Below are 23841 nucleotides of genomic sequence, written 5' to 3' on the forward strand. Positions count from 1 at the left end.
AGACCTGAAGGAAGGAAGGCTGCATTATTAAGTAAAGGTAAGTAAAACTTATTTAAACACTTTACACACACCAAACACACTTACCTCTGTACTCATGCACCCATTACTCACCTGAACACCGGACATCTCGAACCCTCCAAGCCCTTCAGCCCGACGGTCCACCTCGCTAAGTTGGCGTGGTTTGGAGCCGTCGGGAAGCCCACACTTCAGGGATAAAAATAGGGATTAGGCTAAAATCTGCCTGTTAACTACCTGTTAACAGGCAATTAATTGGCACTAATCCCCTGCCCGCCTCGGGGAGGCGTCTCCCAGCACAGGTCGGGTACCCGCCTCCTGGGAAACGGGGGGGCGGGTTGGGGGCGGGATGGGTTCGTGCCCCCCGATTTCGCGATTTTAACCCCCCCACACGCCTCCAATCCCACCTCAATGGCCCAATGAAATTTGAGCCCATAGAGTTTTACAGCACAGAAAGAGGCCTTTCGGCCCATCGTGTCCGTGCCGGCCATCAAGCCCCGTCTATTCTAATCCCATTTGTTTTGTTTGGGTTGTTTTCTTTGGAGCAGAAGAGGTTGAGGGGAGACTTGATTGAGGTGTATAAAATGATGAGGGGCCTAGATAAGAGTGGATAGGAAGGACCTATTTTCCTTCGCAGGGAGGTTATATAACCAGTGAGCACAGATTTAAAGTAATTGGTAGAAGAATTAGAGGGGAGTGGAGGAGAACTTTTTTCACCCAGAGGGTGGTGGGGGTCTGGAACTCACTGCCTGAAAGGGTGGCAGAGGAATAAACTGTTACGTCCGTGTATAATGAGACACAGACTGCGGAGAACGGTACAATAGGTGTTTACTCAACGTGGCTCAGACTGCAACTGATCTGTACAGATTACTACTCAGCGTTATATACAGGTGTGGTCACTGCCGGTACTACAGTATACATGAGCTGTAAAAAGTAGTTCCCCCCCTTAAAGGTACATACATTACAATTCCTCCCCTTTTAGATTAACAGTACCATAACACTCATTTAACAATTAAATATCAAACTAATTACAATTAACACTTTTAACATGCAACATTAGCTGAAAATAGTCTATTTATATATTCAGTTTTTGGGGAGGCTTCCTGATCCTTTCTGGGTAGCGCCTTTCCCGAGTGTCTTGCTCTTGGTGCGGAGGCGATTGTGGCCCCCTGTCGTCGGTTGGTTCATCAGCTTCCGATGCTACTGTTTCTGGGGTAGATGCGACCTGTACATTGGGTTCATCACCAGGTACGTATGGGCGAGGCATGGGGTTGACTTGTTCCTGTGACTCTAGGATCTGGTCAGCATGGCGTCTCACGATGCTCTCCCCAATGTTCACTGTGTACATTAGTGGGCCCTGCCGTGTGCATATCGTTCCTGGCTGCCATTTTTCTGTTCGGTAGTCGCGGGCCAAGACTGGTTGCCCTACATTGAAGCTCATTGTTGGCTTCTCATGGATGTGCTGGAATTGCTTACTCTCAACATCTCTTTGTACGTTTGGTCTGAGCAAATCCAGGCGAGATCTTAACCTTCGGTTAAAGAACATCATGGCTGGGGCCTGGTTGGTGACTGCATGTGTCGCATTCCGGTAGGCGAACAGGAAATTGTCCACCTTGTGCTGCAGCGGAATGTTGTCATTGTACATAGCCTTTATTGCCTTCTTAAAGGTTTGTACGAACCTCTCAGCCAATCCATTTGTGGCTGGATGATACGGGGCGGATGTGTAATGCCTTACCCCATTCTTTTTCAAGAACCTCCGGAACTCTTCGGACACAAACTGTGGTCCGTTGTCGGAGCAAATCTGTTCTGGCAAGCCATTCCTGGCAAAAATAGTCCGTAGGACTGCAATAGTTTTCTCCGTGGTGGAGGACATTTTGATGACCTCAGGCCATTTCGAGTGCGCATCCACGGCTATTAAAAACATTGAGTCCATGAATGGACCAGCAAAATCAATATGCACCCGTTGCCATGGAGATGAGGGCCACTCCCATGGGTGTAGAGGGGCCTGTGGTGGTGCATGTTGGACTTTCTGGCATCCTGAGCAGCTCTTGGTCAGGTCCTCGATTTGTTTATCGATTCCCGGCCACCACACATAAGCCCTGGCTAGGCTTTTCATTTTTACCCCTCCCAGATGACCCTCGTGAAGCTCATTGAGCACTCTATCCCTTAACTTGGGTGGAATTACCACTCGGGATCCACACATCAGGGTCCCCCGGCACACCGACAGCTGCTCTCTCCTTGTCGAGAATGCTGGCAACAGTGAGTCGCCATGTGCTGGCCATCCCTTCACCGTCAAATCATATACCCGAGACAGTGTCGGGTCATTTCGGGTTTCCTTTTCGATACAAGCGTTAGTTACCGGTAGGTATTCAACTGTAGTCGAATGGAATATTTCGACAGGATCCACTGCTGGTACTTCCTCCGCAGTAGGCAGTGGCAGGCGTGATAGTCCATCAGCATTTCCATGCTGTTTCGTGCCCTTATATTCAATCTCATAGTGGTGCGCCCCTAGAAAAAGTGGCCATCTTTGTAGTCATTGCGCAGTCATCACCGAAACGCCCTTCTTCGGATTAAAAATGGAGACAAGAGGCTGGTGATCAGTCAGCAAGGTGAATTTCTGCCCGTGCAGATAGTGATTGAACTTTTTCACTCCCCACACTAGGCTGAGGGCCTCCCTGTCAATCTGGGCGTAGTTACGCTCGGCTGAGGTTAGTGATCGTGACGCAAAGGCTATTAGCCTCTCTGAGCCGTCCGAGAATTTGTGCGACAGCACCGCTCCAATGCCATAGGGTGACGCATCACATGCCAACCAAATTGGTAATGCTGGGTTGTAATGGGCCAATACCTCTTTTGATGTGATTAGTGTTTTGCTCTTCTGGAAAGCTCGTCTACATTCGTCACTCCACTTCCATGGCACCCCAGTTTGCAGTAGGGTGTTCAGTGGGTGTAGTATTGTAGACAAATTTGGCAAGAACTTATGGTAGTAGTTTACCAGCCCGAGGAACGACCTCAGTTGTGACACATTTTCCGGTGCTGGAGCCTTGACTACTGCCTCAATCTTCTCTGGGGACTTATGTAACCCCTCTTTATCGATAACGTGGCCACAATACGAGATTTGTTTTCTAAAAAACTCGCATTTGGGGCGGTTAGCTCGGAGTCCATATTCCTGCAATCTAGTGAGCACCTGCTCCAGGTTGGCAAGGTGATCACTGTCATTTTCGCCCGTGACCAGGATGTCGTCCAAATAACACTGGGTCCCTGGGATCCCTTGCAGGACTTGTTCCATTGCCCTCTGCCAAATAGCCGGAGCTGATGCTACCCCGAATACCAGCCGGTTGTATTGGTAGAGACCTTTATGGGTGTTGATTGTGAGGTATTTTTTTGATGCTTCTTCTACCTCCATTTGCAGATACGCCTGGGCCAGATCAATCTTAGTGAAGCGTTTCCCTCCAGATAGCGAGGTGAAAATATCTTCAATCCGCGGAAGTGGATATTGTATGGTGTGAAGGACCGGGTTCACTGTTTCCTTAAAGTCCCCACAGATGCGAACCTTCTTTGATTCCCCAGGCGTGCTGCTCAATGACTTTTTCATCACAGGGACGATGGGTGTAGCCCACTCGCTCCAGTCTACCTTGGACAGTACACCTGAGCGTTCCAGACTCTCCAGCTCTGCTTCGACGGCTGGGCGGATCGCATAAGGTACCGGTCTGGCCTTAAAAAATTTTGGGCTTGCGTTATCTTCAATTTTAATCATCACTGTCATGCCTTTTAGTGTTCCGAGTCCTTGCTGGAACACTTCTTTTGCGTCAGTTAGGATCTTTGACAGTCGCCCAGGTGTGACGTCGTCATCCTTTTTGTCAGCCACAGTCAGTGCCTGTATGGAATGCCAATCCAGTTGTATTTTCCAGATCCATTCACGTCCCAGTAATGGTGGTCCTCCATCTTGCAATACATACAGGTCTAGTTTTGGTGTTTCCTTACCGTTATACATAACGGTCACCCTTATTTTTCCTTTGGGGTAGACTTTTTGCCCCGTGTACGTCTTCAAAATAATTTTTGTGTCTCTCAAGGGTATGTGTGGGAATAGCCGCTCATAGTCCCGTCGGTTTATGACTGTTAGGGCTGATCCTGTGTCCAATTCCATCTTTACCTGGACTCCTGCTATCTTGAGAGTGACCCAAATGGTTCGGTGATCCTCCGTTGTGATCACATTATGTAGTTTCAGACAACTCAGTTCCCTGCTTTCGGAGTCGTTATCACTCTTTTGTTCATCTGAACTATTCTCCGTCATCTTATGTACCTTCTGGCACTTTCCTTTGGTAGGTTTCTTATTGCTGGTTTTCTTTCCCGACCTGCAGACTCGTGCTATGTGTCCTACTTTTCCACACTGTCTGCACACTTTGTCTTTGAACCAGCAATCATTCTGTTCATGTGTTGTTCTGCCGCAGCGATAGCACTTCTCTGTTCCATATGACATTTCATTTGTGCCGTATTCTTGCGGTCTCTGTTGTATCTCTGCAGCGCCCCATGCTGCTGCTTCATATGATACCGCAATGCTGAAAGCCTTTTCCAGCGTAAGGTCCTTTTCAGATAAAAGCCATTTCTGGGTTCCTTCACTTTGAAGCCCACACACAAACTTGTCCCTTAAGGTATCTGCCAGTCCCGCTCCAAACTGGCAGTGTTTCGATAGTTTGCGCAGTTCTGTTAAATAATCAGCATTGCTTTCATCCTTATGCTGGTTCCGTTTGTGAAACTTGAATCTTTCTGCTATCAGCAGTGGTGTGGGGTTTAAATGTTCCTTTAGTATCGTTACTATGTCTTCAAAACTCTTTTCCATTGGCTTAATTGGGGTTACTAGATTTCGCAATAAACCATACGTCTTTGCACCCATTAAATTCAACAATACCGACGCTTTCTTGTCATCTGACACCTCATTTGCCTTGCAGTACACCTCTATTCATTCGACATATGTAGTCCAATCTTCGACTTCATTATCAAATGCGGTGATACTGCCACTCTTCGGCATTTTGGGTGTGGTTTAAATGGCATATCCCAATGGCTTAAAATGGCGTCTCCCGCGCTTTCCTTCCTCCCCCACTGCTGCCGACGCCGCTCCCGGCAATGGCGGCGCCCTGTAGGTTTCGCGCGCTTCTCCTGCGCTGCTGCCAACGCCGCTCTCGGCAGTCCTCGTGGCAATGGCGGCGCCTTGCGGGTTTCTGCGTGTCTCTCTCTCCCTCTCTCCGATGCTGCTCGGCCCCTGAACACCGGCTGCGCCCTGTGCGCTCTGCCCTCTCTCTCTCTCCCCCGTCGACGCTGCTCGGCCCTTTGCTGTGCTGCTCGGTCGGGCTCTAGCCCGCCGCTGTCCGGGAAGGGTCTGCGCACTACCTGTTGCCAGCCCGTTTCGCTGGACCACCTCGACTGGAAAGTCAAGCCTGGCTCTCGACAGCCTCCCCCGCAATTCTCGAGTCTCTGCTGGATGACTGGGTGGTTGCCCGTGGTCGACGCTCGAGTCTCTGGCCTTGACCTCCAATCCACTGATCTCCAGGAACGAATCCCCGGGAGGTGATGCAGAGTTGCAGGTAGGTTCGAACCTGCCTCGTCGCCAATGTTACGTCCGTGTATAATGAGACACAGACTGTGGAGAACGGTACAATAGGTGTTTACTCAACGTGGCTCAGACTGCAACTGATCTGTACAGATTACTACTCAGCATTATATACAGGTGTGGTCACTGCCGGTACTACAGTATACAGGAGCTGTAAAAAGTAGTTCCCCCCCTTAAAGGTACATACATTACAGAAACCCTCATCACATTTAAAAAGTACTTGGATATGTACTTGAAGTGCCGTAGCCTACAGGGCTACGGACCAAGAGCTGGAAAGTGAGATTAGGCTGGATAGCGTTTTTTCGGCCGGCACAGACACAATGGGCGTCCTTCTGTGCTGCATATTTTTATGATTCTATTACTTTTTGGCCCAATTCAGATACAGTCAGAATTACATGCGTCTGTTTCTCTTTAAGCCGTTCTTGTTATTTTTCTTCCCCCCCCCCTCCCCCAACGTCTCTTTGCAATGTGCAGCTTCCCCAGTCAGAAGGAGGATTGCTTATCCCACTCCAAGTCCTCCACTATGGCCCTCTATAGCCAGACCTTGGAGGGACACAACAGCAACCTAAGATAAGAGTGACTGGTCCTCCAGTTTTCCCGAAAGGAACATTTCTAGAGCATGCGTACGGAAGCATCTGTGGCTGGAACGTCCCCAGGCTGGAAGTGTATGTTGTTTGCAGCACCCACATCTGGGATTGTGTACCGGGAAAGTTGAAGTCTGCATTCGCTTCTGGGCAAGAGAAAGTCAGGCGAGGATTCTGGTGAAAGGTCATCGACCTGCTACCTTAACCCTACTTTGCTCTCCCCACAGATGCTGCCTCACCTGCTGAGTGCTTCCAGTACCTCCTCTTTAATTCCTCTCTCCCCTAATTATATAGAATGTATAGCACAGAAACAGGCCATTCGGCCCAACTGGTCTATGCCGGTGTTTATGTTCCACACGAGCCTCCTCCCACCTTACTTCACCTCACCCTAACAGCATATCCTTCTATTCCTTTCTCCCTCACGTACTTATCTAACTTCCCCTTAAATGCATCTATGCTGTTCGCCTCAACCACTCCCATGTGGTAGCAAGGTCCACATTCTAACCACTCTCTGGGTAAAGAAGTTTCTTCTGAATTTCTTACTGGATTTATTAGTGACTATCTGCACTGGTGTGTCAGCCGTGGCTCAGTGGGCAGCACCCTCGTCAGAGGTTGTGGGTTCAAGACCCACTCCAGAGACTTGTGCACAAAAATCTAGGTTGACACTCCCAGTGCAGTGCTGAGGGAGTGCTGTGCTGGCGGAGGTGCCATCTTTCAGATGAGACATTAAACCGAGGCCCCGTCTGCTCTCTCTCTCAGGTGGACGTAAAAGAGCCCCTGGCACTATTTCGAAGAAGAGCAGGGGAGTTATCCCCAGTGTCCTGGCCAATCCCTCAATCAACATCACCAACAAATAGATGATGTGGTCATTATCACATTGCTGTTTGTGGGAGCTTGCTGTGCGCAAATTGGTTGCCGTGTTTCCTACATTACAACAGTGACTACACTTCAAAAGTACTTAATTGGCTGTAAAGTGCTTTGGGACATCTGGTGGTCATGAAAGTCTTTCTTTTTTTATATTTATGACCTTTTGGTTATTTTTGTGCAAAGCAAGGTGAGGAAGTCAGTTTGATGGGCTGTGTGACCTTTTCCTGTTCCCTGCTTTTCTTTTGTTCTTACATCAGTGCTGAACGATGCACGACTTGACAGGTTTTACTGCCGTTCTTAACATAGAAGATAGGAGCAGGAGTAGGCCATTCGGCCCCTCGAGCCTGTCCCGCCATTTAATGAGATCATGGCTGATCATCCAAATTCAGTACCCTGTCCCTGCTTTCTCCCCATATCCCTTGATCCCTTTAGCCTTAAGAAATATATCTAACTCCTTCTTTAATATATTTAATGAATTGGCCTCAACTGCCTTCTGTGGTAGAGAATTCCACAGGTTCACCACTCTCTGGGTGAAGAAATTCCTCCTCATCTCAGTCCTAAATGGCCTACCCCTTATCCTTAGACTGTGACCCCTGGTTCTGGACTCCCCCGCCATCGGGAACATCCTTCCTGCATCTAGTCTGTCTAGTCCTGTTAGAATTTTATAAGCTTCAATGAGCAAGCTAATGACCTTGCCAAATGCCTGTGGGCAAAAACTGCCCCCAAGTGACCCCATCATTACAATAGCAAAACCCACATACCTCCCCACTTCCCAGTGTCCAGGGCCCCAAACACCCCTTCCAGCGATTTACTTGTACTTCTTGCAATCTAGTATACTGTATTCGCTGCTCACGATGTGGTCTCCTCTACATTGGGGAGACCAAACTCAGATTGGGTGACCGCTTTGCGGAACACCTCCGTTCAGTCCGTAAGGGTGACCCCGAGCTTCCGGTCGCCTGTCATTTCAATTCACCGCCCCATTCCCACTCAGGCCTCACCGTCTGCGGCCTCTTGCATTGTTCCACGGAAGCTCAGCGTAAACTCGAGGAACAGCACCTCATCTTCCGATTAGGCACTTTACAGCCTTCCAGACTCAATATCGAGTTCAACAGCTTCAGATCATAACCTCGGCCCCTATTATATTTTTATATTTTTATCCACACTTTTGGTTTGTGACTTTTCCTTTTTTCTCTCTCTCCCACATGGCAGCTGTCTCTCACTCTGCCAGCGCATTTCACACTTCATCTAGAGCCATTGTTTGTGTCTTTACCTGTCCTATTACCATCTCGTCTCACCTTGAATATCTCTTAATGTCTCTTCTTTCATCCCCTCCCCCATTTCCCAGCCCCCAAACTGCCTTTTAATCTGTTTCATTTCCTGCCTTTTTTTTCTCAGGTCTGACGAAGGGTTTCGACCCGAAACGTTAACTCTGTTTCTCTCTCCACCGATGTTGCCTGGCCTGCTGAGTTTTTCCAGCGTTTTCTGTTGTTATTTTGAACCCATCTTTATTTCACCTTTTTACTTTTGTTTTGCAGAAGTGGACAGCTGCGATAAATGGTTGAACTGCAAGAGCGAATTCTTGAAAAAGTACCTCATGAAGGCCCTGACCGATTTGCCCAGCTGCCCTTGCACCTATCCCACCGAGGCCGTGTACAGCATCGTTAGTGTCCACGAGGACGGGAAGGGGAGATTCTTCCGCTGGCGAGACGCGAGCGGGCCGAAGGAGCGCCTGGATATTTACAAGCCCACCTCCAAGTTCTGCATCCGTTCCATGCTGTCCTTGGACAGTGCCACCCTGGCGGCCCAGCACTGTTGCTACGATGACCAGATGAAGCTGATAACCAGGGGCAAAGGCGCGGGGGCTCCCAATCTGATCAGCACAGAGTTCTCGCCGGAGCTCCACTACAAAGTGGACGTGTTGCCGTGGATACTGTGCAAAGGGGACTGGAGCAGGTACAACGCCATGCGCCCACCAAACAATGGCCTGAACTGCTCGGAGAACCCTTTGGAAGATGACTTTCTGGCTCAACTGAAGGAAGTGAAAGAGTATTGAAAAAAGAATAATAAGGGTCTCCAAGGGGAAATAAAATGGACATTTTCATGAATGGAACTGCCCCCACCCCACCCACCTCCGATAACATCAGTCTACTTTTACGTGGCAGCGACCAACGATGGTTCGAAACAGTACCAGATTGGCTCTAACATTAAAACATATATATTTACGTATAACCACTTGCTCACCTGAAGAAAATACCTTCAACACATCAAATGATTGTGCACAAAAGGAAAAAGAAATGTTGTCGAATGAGATGTATGATCATTCCATCATCGCTGTATTTTATTTATGGGTCTGGGTGTTATATAATAAATTCCGGATCTGTCTCTCTCTCACACACACACACACACACACACACACACACAAAAATTGGAATTCCAACATCGGATCTCCTCATCCACATTCTCAGGATAATTCAGCAAACCCAAGATGCGGAGTAACAACAGAAAATGCTGGAAAAACTCAGCAGGTCAGGCAACATCCGTGGAGAGAAATTTGAGTTGACGTTTCGGGTCGAACCCTTCTTCAAAACTGGAAAGAAAAGAGTTCTCAGTCTCTCTCACTCACTCTGGCTTTTCCCCGTTCCATTTCTCACCATGGCTAAAGAGAGTCTCGCCACCCGGGACCACTTTTTAAAAAAAAAAATCCAGTGGTCGCAACGAATCAGCAGCAACCTTTTGCATTGCTCGTGGTCGGTCCTGTCGATTCTGCGACTGGCGCCGATTGTTGGTGAGGAGGGCGAACTCCCAATGTGATCGGCGCAGAGTTCCCGCCAAGCTTCACTACAAAGTGGATGGTGGTGGCGTGAGGTTGGGAGGGGGTGGTGGGGGAGTTGAAAGGGTCACTGAGCCCGGTGTTATACGGAAGCTGAATTAACATCCACGGTGGCTGTTAAATCACGGGAGCTTGCTGTGCGCATATTGGCGGCCGCGTTTCCTACATTAGAACAGTGACTACACACTTCAAAAAGTACTTCATTGGCTGCAAAGCGCTTTGGGGCGATCTGAGGTCGTGGAAGACGCTGTAGAAATACAAGTCTTCCTTTTGATGTTGAAGCCACCATTCCATGGGATAATGACTGTTTCTCCACCCATGATAATTTGGACTGTCGGGCCAAGTTTCAAACCAAAACTCATTTATTTATATTTTTATTAATTGTAAAAATGAGACCAGAGTGGATGGATCTGAAGAAACAACAGAGGCTGATTTGAGTGACCTTCTCTCCTTACCTTCTACGTCTAGCACATAGGCTGTCTTCGATCTCTGGTTTGATTCAGCACGTAATCTAATGCTGGCACAACAGGACCTAAAGTCAAAAGACAATTTCATTTACAAAATTTTAACTCGATTTTGATTTATGCCTGGTTCAAGAATAACAAACTTATCAAAACAAGGGGATCACTGTTGCTTTTAATGTGAGGGAAACTGGCAGCTGAATGGGAAGTTCAAACTGCCTCCTACTCTAATTCATTCTTTCCTTCGACCTCACAACTGTGGAACGCCCTACCTCCCTCAGTCTCCTCTTCCTTCTTCAATACACAGGCTTCTACAGGAAACTCTTTGGTATCCGGCACCGACAGGACCGGCGTGTTGCCGGTTGATCAAAAATTCCGGATGACGGAGAGGGTTATCTACCGAGGCTATTTTTAAGAAAGAAAAATTTTAAAAAATCAAGAAATGTGTAGTATACAGTAATTGGGTACTCACCTAGAGAATGTTGTGTTAAATGGATGGTGGAAGATGCTTGATTAAGTACAGCACTGCCAGTTGAGGGTAATGCAATGCAGTGACTATCAGCAGCGTGGGAGACACACAGTACCCCCTGTAAAATGGCGGATCAGAAGAGACTACCGGCAGCGCGGGAGAGTCAGACTCCTGTTACAGGGGTATTGAGGTGTTCCGACTTCCGACAGCGCCAAGAAGCCGAGTAGTGGCAGTTTGGAGAACTACCCCCACTGACTAACTCGGCCACCGCGGGAGACTCGGACTCGGCAACATTGCTGGTTATTGAGGTGTTGTTTTCGGAGTGAGAATTTTGCCGGTTAATAGAGAATTCCAGATATTTAGCTGCCGTTTAAACGAGATTTTCCTGTACAACCCCAGCTCGGAGAGCCAGCACGTCGCTACTCTTTCATTCCATTTTATTCTTTTCTGCCTTGACGGTGTCCTGCTCTACGGGCCTCGACATGTCACCAGGACTTTTCAACCAAAAAAAAAAGAAACGCAACTTTATTTGTAGGGAGTAAAGATTTTAAAGCTTTCTTTTTTATAGAAACAGAGAGAGATGAAAAGGACTGTGCGCGCATTACCAGCCATGAGCTACGTTGGATGGGTCATATAGAATCTCTCGCTCTCAAACTCTGGTGATGCATGAATAGGAATGATTCCACGTGTTAATCAGAAGGTGCAAAAAAGATGGTTAGGAGTAAAGCGGGGGGCTGTGAGATTAGCTGGGAACAGCAAGCACTACCTGGAGGCGTTACACTGATATACAGGGTGCAGAGGTTCCAGTGTGCAATCTTTGTGGCACCGAGCATAGGAATTGCTAGACAAAAAAAAGACCAAGGTCCATCTAGACTGCCTTCCACCAACCTGGTAGTCGCATGATACAATGATAATGGATCTGTTGCACTTCATTGGCTATAAAGCGCCTTGGGGCGTCCTGTGGTCATGAAAGGCAAGTCTTTTCCTGTTTAATAACAGCGATCGATCTCTAACAATTAGTCTACAACAGACACAGACATGAGACGAGGAAAACCCCCAGTGATGGAGAGCTCTGGGAACCATAGGTCCAATGTCACCTTTTTCCCTCCCAAGCCACGCTACACTTACCACATGTTTCAAATTGCTCGTATACTGTATCCCAAAATGTTATTTTCTGAAAGAAATTATCTAATTTGCATCTGAATGAATCAATATTCACTGCTTCCAGCGTTTCCCTGGGGAGCCTGTTCCATAGATTGACCACTCGCTGGCTGAAATATATCCGCAGACAGCACAGAGCCCGTGCAGATGACTCTTCAGAATTCAGCTGAGATGAACTAAAAGGCTTTGTGGATGAATTAAGTTCTCTTTCTCCATTCGAAATTTATGGGAGGAATTTGCATTCCCCTCAGATTTCCACGGTGCTTTTAATAAAGTTTCCAGAGTCCCCCGAGCAGCGAGTTCCCTAAATCCACCAAAACGTAAAGGCAAGGCCCAAAGCAGAGGCGAGGCACTTCTCCAATAGGAAAGGAGGGCAAATCAGCAGACAACCTGAACTACGTTCATGTAGAAGAATCATAGAATGATACAGCACAGAAGGAGGCCATACGGACCACTGTGCCTGTGCCAGCTCTTTGGTAGAGCTATCCAATTAATCCCACTGCCCTGCTCTTTCCCCATAGCCCCGTACATTTCTTTTGCTTCAAGTAAGTTACTGTTGTAAATCCCATTGGATGGCTACAGATTGGAGAAAAAACTGGCTTGTTGGCTTCTCGGCTGGCGAAGGGCGGTTAGAATCATAGAATTTTCCAGCCTGGAAAGAGGCCATTCAACCCGTCACACCACTGCTTTCTCCCCATAGCCCTGCAAATTGGTCCGCTTCAAGTGCACGTGGTGATTGGTGCAGGAGGGCTGGGGTGGGCGTGGCTCAGTGTACTCTTCTGGTTTGGGTGATTAAACAAATAGTCTGTAACTTAAATAAAACATTAAATAAAACTTAACCAATTAAATTAAAATTTGATTGGCCGGGGTGATGATGCACTCCAGTCCCCAAGGCGCCCACCGGTCGCGGAAGGCCTCAAGCATGCCGGTGGACACGGCACGTGGCTCAGTGTAGGGAGTGGCATCTTGCCTGACATGCATGGAGTACCCATTGGCTGACACAGACTGAGGTTTTTCTGACGTGGAGAAAATTACGGAGACATAATTTAAAGCCGGCGTATGTTGCTTAGGAGGTCTTTTTTTTACACCTGAATATAAATTGCGCAGTGGAGATAGACCGAGGCACCATAAACAACACTAACCACAATTCTTATAAAATTCTAACAGGACTAGACAGACTAGATGCAGGAAGGATGTTCCCGATGGCCAGGGGTCACAGTCTAAGGATAAGGGGTAAGCCATTTAGGACAGAGATGAGGAGGAATTTCTTCACCCAGTGAGTGGTGAACCTGTGGAATTCTCTACCACAGAAGGCAGTTGAGGCCAATTCATTAAATATATTCAAGAAGGAGTTAGATATATTTCTTAAGGCTAAAGGGATCAAGGGATATGGGGAGAAAGCAGGGACAGGGTACTGAATTTGGATGATCAGACATGATCTCATTAAATGGTGGAGCAGGCTCGAGGGGCCGAATGGCCTACTCTTGCTCTTATCTATATTTCTATGTTTCTTCAATTGTCAGCTCCCTTGGGCTGATTGGTGCTCCGAGACACTGAGTCAGAAGGTTGTGGGTTCAAGCCCTGCCCCAGGACAGCAGCGTATAATCTAGGCTGACACTTCAGTGCAGTACTGAGGGAGGGCTGAATTGTCAGAGGTGCCCTCTTTCGTGTGCTGCATCAAGCCGAGGCTCCGTCTGCCTTTTCAGGTGGATGTAAAAGATCCCACGACGGTATTCGAAGAGCAGGAGAGTTATCCCGCTGTCATGGCCAAAATCCCATTATTCTATATCTCACTGAGAAATTCTACTCCGTGTCCGATGCTTAAAGTAGCTGGCTTTATTTATTATTTCATTTGAACTGGGGCCCAGTGAAGGCAGTATCTGCCCTTTTTAAATTATTTTTATTCAAGAGTCTGAGGAGGGAGGGCATGTTAAGGGAGCTTCTTGTTTTTTTTTTAAAAAAAAGCAGTCTACCTTATCTCCACAGAGCTGGTCAACTGAGAATTCTCTGTTCTATAATTTGTGTGGGGATTTCTGGTGCAATACCCTCTAAGACTCTCAACATGTATTACAAAAAGATTTGATAAAGTCGCTATGCTCCAGTGAGGGTGTCATCATGCATGAACAGCAAGAAGCATATTTCCCAATAGACCTGTCACTTGTATCATTATTCTATATATTAACCATCTGAACCCCTCGACTAGATTCCAGCCTGTAACTCACTCCCAGGTATCCATTATTTCTATATATAAACCATCTGAACCCCTCGATTAGATTCCAGCCTGTAACTCACTCCCGGGTATCTATTATTATATATATAAACCACCTGAACCCCTCGATTAGATTCCAGCCTGTAACTCACTCCCGGGTATCCATTATTTCTATATATAAACCATCTGAACCCCTCGATTAGATTCCAGCCTGTAACTCACTCCCGGGTATCCATTATTTCTATATATAAACCATCTGAACCCCTCGATTAGATTCCAGCCTGTAACTCACTCCCGGGTATTTGTTACCTTGTCCTCTTGTGTAATATGTTGCCAAGTGTCTGTCGTTTCTTATATATTGAAGTAACAATGAGTGACATGAAATGAGATCGGGAACCCAGGGACAGTGATTGTAATACTGTTGGCTCCATTAGCTTTAGGTGGATGAATGATCATTTCCGGCTGTGTGTTGGATATTAATCTTTGTGCAAATCCCATTGGAAAAGCCAATATTTCCCTTGGCTACATCGCGTGGGTTCCAGCATTGCGTCCAAACTCAGCTCCACCTGGGTGTCTAGTGTATTAGCACCATCACCTGAGGACAATGTCTTAATTTCCCTCAACGCCACAAAAAGACTTGAGAACTGACCCGGACCACCGTTTTCAAACGCAACCCTTGCTGTCTCCAGGGTTGAGTAGATACCAGATTGCGGCTGAGATTACACCGGTTGGCTGCTCAACAAAACTGCTTATAGCGATACTGGTACATCTGACAGCGTTTCCTGTCCTTCGTCCAACTACTTAACAGTGATTTAACGGCTTTTGTGGTTTTGGCAATGGGGTCTGAGAATCCTCAGCATTTTCGAATCATCGACAGAATCAGGCACCATTCATTCCTCTTGCTTCCAGCTCTCCCCGCGATAAACTCTGCAGTCACGCGAAGTGAATGCAATCAAAATATGATTACAGCCAGCGTTGTATAAATTAGACATCATCCTTCATTTTCAATTTCTGGCATTCGGCCTTAAGAACTATACACATGGACCCTTCTGAGGAGGGGGAAAGTAGACTCTTTGTTGAAGCTATTTTAAGTGGATTTGGCTTTTAATTATTTTAAGCCTGAATCGGCCAAGAAAAGTAAGAGATACTATATTTATAAAAAGGAGAACCGGGTTCAGCTCCAGTTCCTGCGGGATTTAACTTTCATATTTCCACAGCACTGAATCATGGTGTTATGTCATCTTTTTTTAATATTTAAGACCGTTTGCTTTTTAAAGGTTGTCCTCTGACCTTCGCTAGTTCGCTCTTTCTTTTGGGCTTGTCTGCTGTCTGTTGCTAATCTACATTATTGGAAGGGGCGGGAGGGGGAAAGGGGGTGTGAGGGGCATCTGTAAAACCCACTGGACTGCTCAAGCGTCTCTCGCACACCCAAAGCCAAGGAATTTCGATCGCATGGATTCGTTGGGTATATACAATCGCCGGGATTTTCCTCGGAGACCCTTGGATGGACGCCTAAGAGGGGGGTGGGGAGGGCGACGTTCCTGGCAGACGTCCAGTGCAGTGCTGAGCCAAGAAGACCTCGGGTGTAATTCCCTAGGCCGTCCTTGTTCACTGGTCTCGGGCAGGGTGGCAGTCAAGAGTCACCTGGGTAAGAGAAAGGTGGTCACTCGTCCAGTGACCCACCTGATGGCAAGTGGGCAGGTGAAGGGATGAGGTAAAAGATGGGAGCCGGCTTTGCTGGGATGCTCTCCCCATCACCTCTCGGCTCCCTTGGGCGAGATGTCAAGAGGGCCTTGGGCTAAGGCAAGGGAGTAAATTAGGAGTAGAGAAACGTTCAAAGAATGTGGGTTCTGTGTAACTTTTTGGAGTAACTTTCAAGTGTTTGCTCCAGAACTGAGGCACTTTACTTTGGATTTTCCATTTTATTTTGCTGTCTTGTGTAAGTTGTGTCTCACTGTTCACAAGAGGATTAGTTGCAAACAAAATGCTGCAGGTGGTGTCTATGTTTAAAGAATTCTGGTGCGTAATGTAAGGACTTAATAGCTTATTGTAATTGTGAGTTTCTTGTACAGTATTTATTGTCTGTGTTTAATGCTTAAGAAATGAGACTTAAATATTTTACATGATTGAAGGTGCACTACTGTGAAACAATTTGTTTCTAAGGGACTTCTGTTCTACATGAAAGGGAAACGTCATTTATCACCCAGTTCGTCTTTCAATAAAAACATCAGAAATAAAATAGGGTTGGACTTCTTTAGAACTTTCAGCTTTTCTTCCCTTTTCACCGTTTTATCTTGGGTTTTGGTTTTAACATTTCTTGGCTGTGTATTGGATGAAGCATTAACCCCTTGCGAGCCACAGAGGGTGCAGCGTGGCGAATTTCCAGGTCCAGCCGGATTGGAGGCTCGGGCGAGGAGGACGGGGGATGAACCATCGCAGGGCACATCCACCCTGATCACAGAGTGAAATGGAGGAGATCCAACGCTCTCCCGGCTGACCTCCCATCTTCCACCCGACATAAACTTGAGCCCATCCAAAACTCCGCTGCCCATATCCTGACTCGCACCGAGTCCCATTCACCCATCGCCCCAGTGCGCGCTGACCTACATTGGCTCCCGGTCCGGCAACACCTCGATTGTAAAATTCTCATCCTTGTTTTCAAATCCCTCCATGGCCTCGCCCCCCCCACCCCCATCTCTGTAACCTCCTCCAGCCCTACAACCAATGTTTCCTTTAGGCTGCACAGTGCTCCAGAGGTCCCATGCAGCCGGCTTGCTGGCTTTTAAATAGAAAAACCGCACATGCGCGTTTTTTTGAATGGGGCGCACGTCCACTAAAGGGGCCGCACGACCCCCCAAAATAATTACAGGGAACATTACCTACAGTCCTCCATGATCTCTGCACTCCTCCAATTCTGGCCTCTTGCGCATCCCCAATTTTAATTGCTCCACCATTGGCGGCCATGCCTTCAGCTGCTTGGGCCCCTAAGCTCGGGAATTCCCTCCCTAAACCTCTCCGCCTCTCTCTCCTCCTTTAAGACTCTCCTTAAAACTTACCTCTTTGACCAAGCTTTTGGTCACCTGTCCTGATCTCTATGTGGTTCGGTGTCAAATTTTATTTGATAACGCTCCTGTGAAGCACCCTGGGATGTTTTACTACGTTAAAAGGTGCTATATAAATGCAAGTTGTTTTTGAGAGGAACCTCAGAGGTGCACCTACCCGAATCGCCCTCGTGCACCACACTCCTCCCCCCACCCCCTCCTTCCCAGAGTCTCTGTTGTCAGACCGCTGTTGACAGAAACCTGGGAGCAACCAGTCATGCGTTCAGCCCTGAGGTGAAAAGTTACTGCCCACTGCACCAACCAGACCCCGCTGATATCTTTTAAATTCTGAAGATCATCCACACAAGACACTGATATTCACCAAAATCAGTACACAATGTTATTGGGGAGTTTTATATAAAACTGTTAGGAGATGAAAATCTGTGTGTTCAATTAGATGGACAGTGGAACTCAGTCATAGCCCAGTTCTGCTTCTGAAGACATTGCAGTGCAACCTGGATTAACCCCAATCATAGTGAGGACTGAGGAGCCCTCTGGCACCGAGAGATTTTAACATCTCATTCAGTTTACCTAATCCAGTTAATGAGATATTTATGATCAAAAATAGCTCAACTCCTGCTGGACTCCCAGTACCCCAGCCGTGAATCCTGATAGCCTCCCAGTACCATAGCCCTGATTTCTGCTGGTCTCCCAGTACCATGGCCCTGATTCCTGCTGGTCTCCCAGTACCATAGCCCTGACCTGTTGGTCTCCCAGTATCACAGCCATGAACAGTACCTCATCTTCCGATTAGGCACTTTGCAGCCTTCCGGACTCGATATCGAGTTCAACAATTTCAGATCATAACCTCGGCCCCTATTACATTTTTACTTATATTTTTTTCCACCCCTTTGTTTTGGGTCTTCCCTTCCCCCCCCCCTTTCCTTTTTTTTTCCTCTCTCCCACAAGGCAGCTCTGTCTCATTCTGCCAGTACACTTCACACCTAATCTCAGCCGTCTTGTCTCCACTTGTCCTATTACCATTTCGTCTGGTTTTGAATACCTCTTAATGTCTCTTTACTTCTTTTGTTCTATCGCAGCCCTGCCTTCGATCTATTTCATTTCCTTTCCAGTTTTGAAAAAGGGTTTCGACCCGAAACGTCAACTCTAATTTCTCTCCACGGATGTTGCCTGGCCTGCTGAGTTTTTCCAGCATTTTCTGTTGTTACCACAGCCATGAATCCTGATAGCCTCCCAGTACCATGGCCCTGACTTCTGTTGGTCTCCCAGTACCATAGCCATGACTCCTGCTGGTCTCCCAGTACCATGGCCCTGACCTGTTGGCCTCCCAGTACCACAGCCAAGAATCCTGATAGCCTCCCAGTACCTTAGTCCTGACTCCTGCATAGAGGAATTTGGATTCAATTTCTTATCCATGGAAATCTCCTGAAGGCAGCACAGAGAAGGAATCCTGAAACAGTGTTTTGAAGATACGTTAGACAAACTTGGACTCCTCAGCCTTGAAAGTTGAATGAGAGAGGCACTTCGAGGTATACAAGGCAGGGTAGAACAGAAAATAGAATAATCCAGAGCAATATTTCAGGTTTTAAATCCATGATTGCAGGACAAGGAGACATAGGTACAAACATGATGTCTGGCCAATATTTATCCCTCAATCAACATCAAACAAATGATCTGGTCATTATGACATTGCTGTTTGTGGGAGCTTGCTGTGCGCAAATTGGCTGCTGCATTTCCTATATTACAGCAGTGACTACACTTCAAAAGTACTTCACTGGCTGTAAAGCGCTTTGGGATGTCCTGAGGTCATAAAAGGCGCTATAGAAATGCAAGTCTTGCCTTTTCTTTCTTTTCAAACTGGTAAAAGCTGAGTTGAGGACTGATGTCAGGAAACCCATCTTCGCACAAAGAGTGTGTGACACGTAAAGCAAAAACTCTGAAATCAGTTAGATTCTGAAGGCTGACAAGTTGCTATTGAAGGTGAGCTTGATGGACCAATGACCTCCCTCATCTCTATTTCTCTTTATGGGCACTGGTAAGCTTCCTCCTTCTAGTGCAGCTACAATCAGGAATACGAACATACGAATTAGGAGCAGGAGTAGGCCACTCGGCCCTTCGAGTCTGCTCCGCCATTCAATAAGATCATGGCTGATCCGATTACTCCACATTCTCGCCTACCCCCGATAACTTTTCACCCCCTTGCTTACCAAGAATCTATCTACCGCTGCCTTAAAAACATTCAAAGACTCTGCTTCCACCGCCCTCTGAGGAAGACAGTTCCAAAGACTCACGACCCTCTGTGAGAAAAAAATTCTCCTCATCTCTGTCTTAAATGGGCAACCCCTTATTTTTAAACAGTGACCCCTAGTTCTAGATTCTCCCACAAGAGGAAACATCCTCTCCACATCCACCCTTCCACCACTCAGGATCTTATACATTTCAATCAAGTCACCTCTTACTCTTCTAAACTCCAGCAGATACAAGCCTAGCCTGTCCAACCTTTCCTCAAAAGACAACCTGCCCATTCCAGGTATTAGTCTAGTAAACCTTCTCTGAACTGCTTCCAACGCATTTACATCCTTCCTTAAATAAGGAGACCAATACTGTACACAATACTCCAGATGTGGTCTCACCAATGCCCTGTATAACTGAAGCATAACCTCCCTACTTTTGTATTCAATTCCCCTCGCAATAAACAATAACATTCTATTAGCTTTCCTAATTACTTGCTGTACCTGCATATTAACTTTTTGCAATTCATGCACTAGGACACCCAGATCCCTCTGCATCTCAGAGCTCTGCAATCCTTCACCATTTAGATAATATGCTTCTTTTTTATTCTTCCTGCCAAAATGGACAACTTCACATTTTCCCACATTATACTCCATTTGCCAGATCTTTGCCCACTCACTTAACCTATCTATATCCCTTTGTAGCCTCCTTATGTCCTCTTCACAATTTACTTTCCTACCTATCTTTGTGTCATCAGCAAATTTAGCAACCATACCTTCGGTCCCTTCATCCAAGTCATTTATATAAATTGTAAAAAGTTGAGGCCCCAGCACTGATTCCTGTGGCACACCACTCGTTACATCTTGCCAATCAGAAAATGACCCATTTATGCCTACTCTCTGTTTCCTGTTAGCTAGCCAATCTTCTATCCATGCCAATATGTTACCCCCTACACCATGAGCCTTTATTTTCCGCAATAACATTTGATGTGGCACCTTATCAAATGCCTTCTGGAAATCTAAGTACAGTACATCCACCGGTTCCCCTTTATCCACAGCACATGTTACTTCCTCAAAGAACTCCAATAAATTGGTTAAACATGATTTCCCTTGCACAAAACCATGTTGACTCTGCCTGATTACTTTGAACTTTTCCTAATGCCCTGCTATAACGTCTTTAATAATAGCTTCTAACATCTTCCCTATGACAGATGTTAAGCTAACTGGCCTGTAGTTTCCTGCTTTCTGTCTCCCTCCCTTTTTGAATAAAAGAGTTTCATTCGCTATTTTCCAATCTAATGGAACCTTCCCCGAATCCAGGGAATTTTTGAAAATTAAAACCAATGCATCAACTATCTCACTAGTTACTTCTTTTAAGACCCTAGGATGAAGTCCATCAGGACCCGGGGACTTGTCAGCCCGCAGTTCCAACAATTTGCTCAGTACCACTTCCCTGGTGATTATAATTTTCTTAAGTTCCTCCCTGCCTTCCATTTCCTGATTTACAGCTATTTCTGGGATGATACTTGTATCTACTATAGTGAAGACCGATGCAAAATACCTGTTCAATTCAACTGCCATCTCCTTATTTTCCATTATTAATTCCCCAGACTCACCTTCTATAGGACCAACGCTCACTTTGTTAACTCTTTTTAAAATATCTATAGAAACTCTTACTATCTGTTTTTATATTTCTAGCTAGCTTTCTCTCGTACTCTAATTTTTCTCTCCTTATTAATCTTTTAGTCATTCTTTGCAGTCCAATCTTCTGACCTGCCACCCATCTTTGCACAATTATATGCTTTTTCTTTAAGTTTAATACTATCTTTAACTTTTTTAGTTAACCACGGATGGTGGGTGTAGTGTCCGTGTGTAGATAAAGACACTGAAGACAGGAGTTGGTTCATAGGTATTTACTAAGCAAGTCTGGGGGGGGTTCTAAAGGATATACACAATACACAGGCTTATATAGCCCAAGTGGCAATTACCGGCATTACGCACACCTGGGGCTCTTAAAGGCACATACACCACAATTCCTCCCCTTCTAGCTAACTAGTATATCATATTTTAAGTAATTATTAATTACATGTTATATGCAAAATAATATACATTGCTGTATTAATTAATTATAAGTTAGTCTCTCAGGAGGCTTCCTGACTCGGTCCGGATAACGCCTCGGGGGTGTAGTAGTTTCTGGTGGTGTAGTAGGTTCTTCTGGTAAGGCTGATTCGGCTTGAAGGCCAGTGTCGGGTTCATCGGGTTCCAGTATCACCGGATCAGAGGTAGATATGGGTATCTCTACTTCATCGTTAGATGTATAGCGTGGTGGTGTAGGTTGTCCCTTTTCGGATGACTTGATGATTTGGTCAGCATGGCGCCTTATTATGCTTTCTCCGATGTCCACGGTATACATCAGTGGTCCTAGTCGTGTGCAGATAGTTCCAGGCTGCCATTTCTCGGTACGGTAGTCCCGGGCCAAAACCGGTTGGCCTATCTGGAAGGCCCTAGTTGGCCTTTCATTCATGCCCTGAAACTGCCGGTTCTCCACGTCCCTTCGGATGTTGGGCTTGACCAAATCCAGCCGGCATCTTAGGTTTCTATTGTAGAACATCATGGCGGGAGTTTGGTTTGTAACCATATGTGTTGCATTCCTATATGCGAATAAGAAGTTATCCACCTTGTGCTGAAGTTTTATGTCTTCATTACCCATGGCCTTTATGGCCTTCTGGAAGGTCTGGACAAACCTTTCAGCCAATCCATTGGTGGCGGGATGGTATGGGGCGGACGTGTAGTGCTTTACCCCATTGTTCTTTAAGAACTTTCTGAATTCTTCAGGCACAAATTGCGGTCCATTATCAGAACATATCTGTTCCGGCAGCCCATTCCTGGCAAATATGGTCCTTAATACTGTGATGGTTTTTTCCGTGGTGGTGGAGGACATCTTTATTACCTCCGGCCACTTGGAGTGTGCATCAACTGCGATTAAGAACATTGAGTCCATAAATGGACCAGCAAAGTCGATGTGCACCCTTTGCCAGGGAGATGAGGGCCACTCCCATGGATGTAGAGGGGCCTGTGGCGGAGCATTTTGGACCTTCTGGCATCCTAGGCAGCTCTTGGTCATGTCTTCGATGTCTCCATCGATACCTGGCCACCATACAAACGCCCTAGCTAGGTTCTTCATTTTCACTCCACCCAGATGCCCCTCGTGAAGCTCCTTTAGCACTTTATCCTGGAGTTTGGGTGGAATCACCACTCTGGATCCACACATCAAGGTTCCTCGGCACACTGACAGCTGTTCTCTTCTTTGCGAGAATGCTGGCAACAGTGGTTCGCCATGTGCTGGCCATCCCTTCATTGTTAAATCATAGACCCGTGAGAGAGTAGGGTCATTTCTGGTCTCCCTTTCAATGGCAGAATTTGTCACCGGTAGACATTCCACTATGGTAGAGTGGAATATCTCTACTGGGTCTACTGTAGGTGCCTCTTCTATCGTTGGCAACGGCAGGCGCGATAAACCGTCAGCATTCCCATGCTGTTTTGACCCTTTGTCTTCAATGTTATATTGGTGTGCCCCTAGAAAAAGGGACCACCTCTGTAGTCTTTGTGCCGTCATAATGGGGACACCTTTCTTAGGGTTGAATATGGAGATGAGGGGTTGATGGTCAGTCAGCAAGGTAAATTTTTGTCCGTGTAGGTAATGGTTGAATTTCTTCACTCCCCATACCAGGCTGAGTGCTTCCCTGTCTATCTGGGAATAGTTACGCTCAGCTGAGTTCAATGAGCGCGACGCAAAAGCTATCGGCCGTTCCGAGCCATCAGGGAATCTATGGGACAATACCGCTCCTATGCCGTAAGGGGATGCATCGCACGCCAGTCTGATTGGTAGTGATGGGTTGTAATGAGCCAAAACTTTCTCGGATGTGATTAAGTCTTTACATTTATGGAAGGCACGTTTACAGTCTTCGTTCCATTTCCAAATCACTCCTGTGTGTAGAAGATCATTAAGAGGGTGTAGAATAGTTGATAAGTTCGGTAAAAATTTATGATAGTAATTTATTAATCCCAGGAATGACCTCAATTGTGAAACATTTTCAGGTGCTGGGGCTTTTATAACTGCTTCAATTTTTTCAGGTGACTTATGCAACCCTTCCTTATTAATGATGTGGCCACAATATGATATCTGATTTTGGAAAAATTCGCACTTGGGGCGATTTGCTCGTAGGCCCCGTTCTTTCAGCCTAGTGAGCACCTGCTCCAAATTGGCAAGGTGCTCGTTGTCGTTTTCTCTTGTTATAAGGATGTCGTCTAGGTAACACTGAGTCCCCGGAATCCCTTGCAGGACTT

At 46.6% G+C, this 23841-nt stretch overlaps 1 protein-coding gene across 1 annotated transcript in view; it reads left to right on the plus strand.

The window, feature by feature from the left end:
• LOC147109078 (isthmin-2-like) overlaps positions 1-15459 on the plus strand; it is a 97885-nt gene extending 82426 nt beyond the window's left edge. The window contains exon 6 of the mRNA XM_086002664.1: positions 8607-15459. Within this exon, the coding sequence (XP_085858790.1) occupies positions 8607-9124 (518 nt within the window). The 3' untranslated portion in view covers positions 9125-15459. The remainder of the gene's footprint in view (positions 1-8606) is intronic.
• Positions 15460-23841: the final 8382 nt, after the last annotated feature.

This window comes from Somniosus microcephalus, chromosome 12 (genome assembly GCF_052327205.1).
Source record: "Somniosus microcephalus isolate GS21.2 chromosome 12, FLI_Smic_1.0, whole genome shotgun sequence".
Taxonomy (NCBI): Eukaryota; Metazoa; Chordata; class Chondrichthyes; order Squaliformes; family Somniosidae; genus Somniosus; species Somniosus microcephalus.